Genomic DNA, 9,542 nt, shown 5'->3' on the forward strand with positions numbered 1-9,542 from the left:
AAGTTTGAAAGAATTCATTGATTCAAAATTCTTAGGTATCAATTATCAAATGAAAGCAAATAATAAACGAATAGTTAATGTAGATAGTCATCACTTTGTCTGAGTTTGTCAGTAAGAGTATAAATAGCCTAGGTACTTGATGGAAAAATTGTAAAAAAAAATCATGAATTTAAAATAGACACTCAATAATGTCAATACTCTTCATTAACAAATGAACGAATAGTTGAATAGGAATTTTCAAATCTGAGATTAAAAAAACTCGACTCAACAGAACTCGTTTTTCTAAGTTTTAATAACGAATCGTTGAAAATAAAATACTCGTGATCATTCGATATCCATTTTCTTCAGAACGTTGTGAACAAGAAAAAAAGACTGAGCTAGCGTTCAATGCTATAGCTACTACATACATACATACATGAATCTTTACGACTTTTATTGCACTCAGAAAAAAAATTACACCGGAACACCATTAAAAATATATTTTTGTTAGTTTTACACATCAGTCGAGGTTTCATTTCGGCGAAAATTCACCCACGAATTTTCCAACAGAACGCCACCGTTCAGCTTCAATATTGGCGCTAAAATGAATCCTCGAGAACGATAAAAATCATCATCGTACATCTTCAAACGAACACAATACACAAATCTCCTTGATTCGGAGAACAGATAAATAACTTAGAACAGGAAAAAAGAGAAAGAATAAAGAAACGAAGAAAGAAAAGGAAAAAAAATAAATAATTAAAAACGGTACTTTCAAAATAAATAAATAACGGTTAAAGCTCGTCAAAGACTTCGTGCCTCAACCGGGCTAAAACCTTAAACTGAGAAAAAAAAACAAAGAAATACTGTTCGACGTTTTTCGCAACACCAATAATAAAATAATCGGTCGCGATCGCGATTCGCTGCACTCAGCGCATCACGTTACGATACGACGACTACGTTACAACGTACATGACCGTTTCGCCGACTAATCTCGATGTGTTACCATTTTTCACATTGATTACGCTAGTTTTATCGTCGACGATGAATTTATCGCTAACCGAGAGCTTCTCTTTATCGGAAAATGCGTCACCGAATGCGGGAGTTTTGCGTGGGCCACTGATCGGATCTTTGTAGCGCCATATGTCGATATTCGAATCTAAACAGAAGATAGTAGAAGATTAATAATTTCAACATCGGATTGTAAAATAAACTTAAAAAACTGCATCCGGATACCTTTTCCTAATTTCAATTCTTTTTTCATTCGATCTACTAATTTTTCGACGGTTTGACATTCGTTAACGTTGATCAGAACGGTAAACATGCCGTTCTGTGGAACAGTATTAATAACTTTTAAAAGCACCGGTTTACTATCGGCGAAAAGAAGAATATGCGGAGCACCGGGACAGCAGTCTTCTTTCACGTTATCAGGAACATCTGCACTGTCTGTGTACTTAAGCGTGATATCATCTAACTGCAAATACAACGAACAAATAAATCGTTAAAACGTTAATTGAAACACGTCAATTACAGGGAAAAAACAAAACTAACAATTCCTCACCTCTAATGTATTTTTCAAATAATTTAAATTAATACGTAACACTTCGTGTTCGTCAAACGATAGATTTTGCTGTAACGCCGCAATACCCATCTGTTCGGCTTTCTGTTTCACAGCTTGCACGAACGGCATAACTTTTTTCATATGCCTTTTAAGCTCTGCCTTCGGATTCAAAGCAGCTGAAATTGTTTTATTATCAGGCATCGTAGAGGCATTTTTCTGCGCAAGAAAAAAATGAATAAAAACACTATTCGACGAATGTTTGGCTATGACCGAGCTTATCGTTTGCATTACTGACCTGATACAATTCCAAAATAACACTCAGAACCGTCGATTGCCAAGGTGGGAACGTTTTGGCGATCCAAATAACGGCTTTGTTAGGTTTTTCCGGCGGAGTCGAGGCGGCGTTTTTATTTTTCCTCGAAACCACTTGGAAGTAATTCTTCTTTTGTAAACGGAACGAATGCGCTGCTTCCATTAAATACTCGGATGCTTGGATCAACTTATCGTCGATTGGACCAGCTATCGGCCAAGAAGATTTCAAAATACTTTCATTCTGTAAAAATTTTTAAAAAAAGAAGTATTTTGGGATTTTTACATTTTTCAAGGTACTTTTTTGAGGGGCAAAATAATACTAACGTTTCCTAATAAATTCCAAACGTGTTCGGAGACATGAGGACAAATCGGTGATAACAGCAAAGCTTGTAATTCGATGAATTGGAATACTAAATCGCGATGCATTCCGTCTTCGGTGGCGGTCAATTCGCGATATTTATCTCGAACCGCTTGCAATTCGAAAAAGCCCGTTCGTAGAGCTTCTTTGAACAGCATCGAATTGTAGTAATTATCAGTCTGCGATATTTTCAGGTTCATTTCGCTGTAAAACATAAATACGACGTAGTAGATGATTAATTAAGCAAAATATAAACATCAAGATCTATTTTCGAGGCATTAGATCGAAATACTGATAATTTACAGTAAAATAGACGAGAAAAAAATATACCAAGAAGTGACCAAATTTTTCAATTTCTTTTATGAAAATCAAAAATTACGAGCTTTTTTCAAAACCAGGTTTCAATTTTAAAAAAAATTAGAATAATCAACGTAGAAAAACAATCACAGAAAAAAAAACAAAAAAATTGAAATATTATGTTCCTCATTTTAAAAAGTTGAAAGACAAACTTTTTGGTAAGAAAGCGAGGCTTCGGGGCAATTTTTGGTAACAAAACGAGAATTTTTCAATTTCTGGCAAAAAAAAAATCAATTTTTAGTAAAAAAGCGAAACTTTAACAATTCTAACAAAAGGAATGGCTTTTAGGAAATTTCTGGCAAAAAGCGAGGATTTTGGACAATTTTTGGAAAAAAGGGAAACTTTTTGGAATTTTTCTAAAAAAAAAAAAAACGATTAATTGTTGGTAATTTTTTCTAAAAGGCAAGAATTTTTTGACAATTTTAGCGAAAAGCAAAACTTTTTGGGAATCATTGGCAAAAAAAAGTGATACTTTATGGCAGTTTCTGGGGGAAAAAAGCAACTTTTGGACAGTTTTAAAAAAAAATGCAAATCTTCAAGTTTGCTGAAAAGCAAGCATTTAAACCAATGAGGTCAGAGGTCACTTCCTCCCAAACTTCAATTCAACACGTTATGGTGTGTTTAAATAAAGTCATTGAAGCTATATTGAAAAATTGACCAAGATTCGGATTGAACGTTTTTTAAAAATGTTGATCAAATCCCTCCCCTTCCCCAAGCACTGAGTTGAACTCACCTTACGAAAACTTTATCGTGGAAATCGTTGTACGGCCCCGTTCTTAACGTATTTTCGTTATTTTTCATCTCGTTGACCCATTCAATGAAGGTATATAAACGAAGGATACCTGAAATGAAAGAAAATCACATCAAATTATTCGATCTTACGCATGTAAAACTTGAAATAATGCACACTAGAATATTTTACCTGCATCGGCGATACTTTCGACGAAATTAGCATCTTCGATGGAATCACCGGCATCGGCTAAACATAATCTCATTCCGTCGGCGCTGAACTTCTGCACAGCTTCAGTCAAAGTGAGGAAATTACCTTCTGATTTCGACATCTGAAATCGAACGAGAGTAATTACGAGTGAAATCAATCACTAACTCAAGAGTTCTGATATAGAACAATTCACTCACTTTGGCCGAATTCAATAATAAATGCCCATTGGCTCGAATACCCTTCGGCCAATACGTATCGTCATCGGGCCAAATGGCGCAATGATTATAGATGAAAAAGGTCAGATGATTTTGAATCAAATCCTTGCCAGAACACCTTAAATCCACCGGATACCAGAAATGAAATTCGCGTTTCATTTTGTCTAATACTTCTCGCGGTATTTTACAATCCACCGGATATGGCGCATCTTTCATGAAGACATAATCCCATACTTCGGAGGTCAGGTATTCAGGCCTAAAAGCATTTTCGCTGGAATTAATTGCATGTACGACGCCCGGCGAGCGTGCTTCGAGATCGTCTGAATATCATACCTGATTCCGTTTCTGGTACCATTTTCGCCTTTGAAAGTGCCATTTTGTAAGACGTGTGCGACCGTGTAGTAGGCCATGTAGATCGTCGAATCGGATAATGATTCGATTAACCATTGCTCGTCCCAGGGTAATTTAGTGCCTGTAAAATAATTCCAAAGATATTCACCGAAGTTTAAAGATGCCGTTCTAAACGAATTGATTTTACAAACCTAGTCCGTACGTTCTGGAACAGGCGTATTCGTGGAGCCAATTCAGACACGAGTAGAAATTCTTTTTCACTTCTTCGTGATATGTGTTCATCTGGTCGAGTGATTTGAACGCTGCCTTTTTCCAATTTTCTTCACCGTAATCAAGGTACCATTGATCGCATAATGCGACAACGCATTCGTCACCGGATCTGAAAAGCACATCAAAGATGAAAATTCTCATTGCACATTATGGTATGTTCCAGAGAAAATGAAAATTGTGAAAACTAACCTCGATATAATTGTTTTATCAGGTTCGTGATAAATGACCGCCTGATTGGAATCGAGTAAATGCTTCTGCAATTGTTTCTTAATCTCTTGCACCTTTCTTCCTTTATATTCACCAACCACCATAACACCGTCGTAGAATCCTTTCAAGTACACCAGTTCTTTGGCCTCTTGCAATTTCTCTTTATCGTTTTGACTCTGTATTTTCAATTTTTCATACAGCGACACAGCGGACAACTGTCCCAGACTGGGCACATCGATGATAGGCACCGGATCGTAAGGCAGCACCATCTCATCCTTGATACCGTACTTCTCCCTGAAGGGTTGTTTCTTTTTAAGGTCGACTAAAGCGGCGTAATCATCGGGTGAATCGGAAGGAACACTGGTGACCACACCTGTGCCTTTATCTTCCTTAATCGTCAACATGGGTAAAGTATAAATTTTAGGATACGGTGCCATCGGTGCCTCTAACGCAACACCCATAATATCCTGTCCGGTGAATTCGCTTAAAATAACATAGGAACCAGTTTTATTGGTAAATTCTTGATATGCCATATTCTTGGCCGAGCGTTTAGTGCATATGAATACTTCGTCGGTTTTCGTCTGGAAAGCCACGTATTGTAGATCGGGTCGAACCCAGCAGTTTGTCTGACCGTACATTGTCTCCGGTCTTAAAGTAGCTGCTACTAAAAATACCTTTTTGCCTTCGAGTTTTCTGTACAAAATTATAAACAGAATTAATACAAATATATGATAGTAGATTTGTTGAGAAATGTACCCAACAAGAGCAAGATTATTACTTTAATTTAGCCGGGAAAGGAGACAGTAATTTCAGTTTAATTAACGTATACTCTTGCGAACCAACGCCTTCGCCGACCGATCGATCGTGATCCATGCAAGGTTGATTGTCTTTAGGCGAAAATATGGTGTACCTTTTACCATATTTAACCTTACTTCGGTCACGTAATTTCTTAAATTGCCATCTGACGAAACTATCAAAATAGGGATTTGCATCCGTTGTGATGAACGTTCGTCGCCAATCCACCTGCAGAAAAAAATATCGATTAGTTCAAAGGAGGAAGAAACGTTTTGGCAATAAATAAAAGAAAAATAAATTCATTGTGAGAATTTTTTTTTTTTTTTTAACAAAACCCAAGACCAAAAATCTCTACTCAAATCAAAAAATTACATTGAAAAATAAAGGAAGAGAAAAAATGCAACCCCTTTAATTTTCCACTTGATTACATCATCAAATTCAAAGACAAAAATTTTCAACATTATTTCAATTTTCCACGAAGTTTAAAATACGTTGAAAAATTCACGATATTGACTTATATTTTTTGGCAATCAAATTACGTAATATTCGTAATGCCCAGAATCATTCGGAACTGGAAAATTTATGAATAAATCGCACGCTTAGTCATCCGTACACGTGATCTATCTACTTCGAAATTTTCTGATCGTCGTTTTCATCGAAAAACACATCTCAGATAGATCTGGAGATAAAAGTTTCATAGAACGTTGACTGACGTAACGCTATCAAGTCTTATTTGAACTTATAAATAGCAACGGAAGTACGATCTGCGACATTTGATAATGCAAAGATAAAAAATATCTATTAATCAATCCCTTTCTCGAAGGACTTGTTCGGAATTAATTCGTTTAAACGCAAAATTCCTTTCACAGATATCATATACTCGAGACAACATTCAAACGAAAAAAAAATCATTTCAACGAACCGATAAACCTAAATTCGTAGACCGACAAAATTTAGTTCACGATCCGATTGAATGATAATTCATTGGAATAAATTTGTTTACAAATGACGTCATCGGACGTGATGGGAAAATCCAATTTTTCCTAGAATAAAGATACTCACATGAATACCAATACTTTTCAAATCTTCCATGGCTAAAGGCGGAAAATGATCGAGCCAATACGAAGCGTCGGCAAAACTTTTAATATCTTCGTCGACCATACCTAAACTCTGCATAATCTGCCATTGATACTTGGCTGTACCAGTTTTAGCGACAGCTTTGCTCTACAAAACAAAACGTAAATTACAATCACTACTACGTAATCAGACACGTGCATTGAAATGGACTTCGAAACCATTCATACACGAATGCGATTATGCAAGTTGTGAAACAAAAAAAGCTTTAGCTCATTAATTATTTTGATAAGGCCAAAGTTAGCCGTCAAAATGATGATAGCGGAAACAGCGATGAGGAGAAATATGTTACATTATAATATTATAATAATTACAATAGATGTTTACTCGTGTCTTACCTTTTTACCTTTACTTTTATCTTTGATGATATCGTCATCTGCAGGAACCACTGGGCTGACGGGTTTATCATCTGGGAACTTGGGAGGATAACCGTACATTTCCATTTCACGTTTTAATTTATCAGCACATGCTTTTATAGGCATTCCCGTACAATGGAAACCGAACGGGAATAAGACGCTTTTGCCTTTCAGTCGATGATAACGTACGGCGAACTGTACAACAAAGTAAGAAATTTAGGTCAAAAATTCATCGCTGTAGTACGAACTACTTCGAGTATACGTACTTCGCATTTCGACAGACTGAAAGTGTGTCCCAGATGAAGCCTACCGTTCATGTAGGGAAAAGGGAACGTTGTGAAGAATTTTTCTTTTTTGCCATCTTCGGCTGCGTCGATTTCGTAGATTTTTTCATCATCCCATTTCTTTTGGATTTGTTTTTCGATCTGTCGTAGAAATTCAACTTTGAAAGTTCCTTTCCTTTCAACAGTTGCCTGAAACACATCGTATATTAGTAAACACTTGAAGGAAGGGTTGAATCGATGGGTCACATTTACCTCGCTGGCCGAATTTCGCATTATTGAAACGATGCTTTGTTGACACAAATTTACGCACGCTTGATAACACAGTATCAATAACTACGATTTCGACCAACGATACAGAGTAAAGTAAATGGTCATCATAACGCGCGAAAATCCTCACACAATCGCCAACGCACGAGAGGATATGACTCAATGTTTAGATATTCCGTAAACCGGACATAAATAGTACTTACCATGTCTGAATTGCCAACTAAAATCCACGATAATCAATGTGAATTGCATAAATACTACGATAACTGATACATTTACCGATAATACTATCAAAACACCGCAAAATTTAACACGTATCAATGCGAATACTCGTCACCCTTTCCAGCACCATTCGCCCGACAGGTAATTATTGCATTCGTGTACGCATTGAATTGATGTTATTCTTCTTTTCATAAATAATTGACGTTAATTTCCACACAAGTAATTTATTTTTTCAGCATGTTTCAAAATCAAAAACTGACATAACCTTTGTACGAATTTGCATCATAAGCGTGTCAGCCAGTTTTGAAAAGTGCCATGATTATAGTGGAATTGTTGAGTGCCAAGTTGATTATTGACGTCTCCGTAATACGGTGCCTAGGGTTTTTTACGTTCAAATTTTTGTTTTTAAAAAATTTTTAAATTTAAATTTAAAATAATTACGATTACAAAAATTAGAAATTCGAAGAGAGTGAAAACTATTAAAAAGTGAAAGGAACTAGGAAGAAGTGCACTGCAGAACAAAAATTTTTCAGAGGAAATAAGACGTATTTAGTGGATACTTAAATACTAAACGAATTCTTCGGCATTTTCAGCGAAACTAAGGGCAAGGGCGAATTTAACGTTTCTCCTTTCTCATTCTTACGTAAAAGTATAGAAAATCACATTTCTGATTTCAGCGATCACTCATTTTATTGTTATTCTTATTCCTATGTAAGTAAGGTATTGAGTATTACTTTCCAAGTCGAGATAGAGACTGTACATAATAGTGCATAGTTCTGCAAAACTTCGTGTTTTTGAATGTTGATATCATAAAATTTCATTTTTCTGCAAAGTTTTAGTGTTTTGTTGATCAGTTGCACCGACTCAAATAATATAATGGCTCAAAATGAAGTTTTGACATTTTTGATTAAAATGATGAAGAATGACTTGAGTCATGAGCGTCCAAAATTCAGTTTTAGCCCTTCACTTGGGCAAGTAATACTCGTATTCAGGAATGACTATGAAATTAAATTTTGTGAGCATTAGCGAGTTGAACGTTACAGAGGCGTTTATGAATTCGCCCCTAAATCACCTAAATTCTTTCCCTATCCAGGCTACCCCTCTTCAAGATTCAAATCTAAATTGAAGTAATCAAATCAAAAAATAAAATTTCCCCTTGTTGAGAATTGAGATAGATTTTTGATTCAATATTCGCCTACGTTTTAGTTCCAATCTAGCTCATCCTAAAACTCTCAGTTGAATCAATCAATTCAATACTCACTAAAGGACCTATCAAATTAGAATAGTTGAACAATAGAAAAAAATTGTTGTTGTTGTTGTTTTTAATGGACGAATTTGTGCCACTGCCATAGAATAGAATCAAAATGTTTCAACTTTCAAACTTTTTCCAACTTGAAAATAAATTATTAAAAAATTTAAAATTGTTAAAATGAGTGAATTTTTTTTTAAAAAAATAACTTTAATTTATTGAGAATTATTAAGACGTTGCGTTTTTCGCCTTTCTAGTTTCTTTCAGTAATAATTGATAATTCTCTTTCAAAAATGATTTTGAAAAACTTCAAATCTTTGAGCATATGCTTACGCGGTTTTGCAGGATTAATTTTCATAATTATATTGTAATTTTGCAAAGCTATGCAAGTTCGTCAAGCGATGAAGAAATTGAAAATGGAAATGGTAAATGGCTGAAATGAAAATATGGTACAATGGTAGATCGGCAGACGGATAGGACTTCGGTATCGGACATATATAGGTAATTAGGTAACTACTTTTTGTGGTTTGTGGTACCCTTCCCTCCCTACCCTACATTGACCCTACTCAGTATCAGAGGCAGTAGTCAGTACTCAGTAGTCAGTACTCACTACTAGTACTTCTTACCTTACTTAGTTAGTCAGTTACTCACTGGACTAGACCTACTCGCGAGTCGCGAGGTCGCG

At 35.6% G+C, this 9,542-nt stretch overlaps 1 protein-coding gene across 3 annotated transcripts; it reads right to left on the reverse strand.

Moving 5' to 3' along the window:
- Positions 1–464: 464 nt before the first annotated feature.
- Positions 465–7,880, reverse strand: LeuRS (Leucyl-tRNA synthetase). 3 transcript variants are annotated; one of them, XM_065351860.1, is made up of 16 exons: positions 7,590–7,880; positions 7,102–7,308; positions 6,818–7,030; positions 6,408–6,569; positions 5,329–5,573; positions 4,533–5,243; positions 4,265–4,452; positions 4,056–4,194; positions 3,705–3,993; positions 3,490–3,628; positions 3,301–3,409; positions 2,177–2,414; positions 1,836–2,093; positions 1,541–1,756; positions 1,216–1,453; positions 465–1,138 (listed from the first exon to the last, which is right to left on the reverse strand). In XM_065351860.1, exons 1-16 carry the CDS (start codon positions 7,590–7,592, stop codon positions 936–938), a joined length of 3,558 nt encoding a protein of 1,185 aa, XP_065207932.1. In that variant the 5' UTR covers positions 7,593–7,880; the 3' UTR covers positions 465–935. The 3 variants fall into 3 exon arrangements, with proteins under 3 accessions (XP_065207932.1, XP_065207930.1, XP_065207931.1); XM_065351858.1 differs by lacking the exon at positions 7,590–7,880 and adding an exon at positions 7,372–7,527; XM_065351859.1 differs by lacking the exon at positions 7,590–7,880 and adding an exon at positions 7,372–7,526 and having other exon boundaries at positions 3,705–3,978.
- Positions 7,881–9,542: the final 1,662 nt, after the last annotated feature.

This window comes from Planococcus citri, chromosome 2 (assembly GCF_950023065.1).
Source record: "Planococcus citri chromosome 2, ihPlaCitr1.1, whole genome shotgun sequence".
Classification (NCBI taxonomy): Eukaryota; Metazoa; Arthropoda; class Insecta; order Hemiptera; family Pseudococcidae; genus Planococcus; species Planococcus citri.

Coding starts and splice junctions, on each gene's coding strand:
- LeuRS (XM_065351858.1), bottom strand. CDS start 7,392: ATGCGAAATTCGGCCAGCGAG. Junction 5,244..5,328: donor CCTTTCCCGGCTAAATTAAA/GTAATAATCTTG, acceptor AATTTTGTACAG/AAAACTCGAAGGCAAAAAGG. Junction 1,139..1,215: donor AGAATTGAAATTAGGAAAAG/GTATCCGGATGC, acceptor TCTTCTGTTTAG/ATTCGAATATCGACATATGG.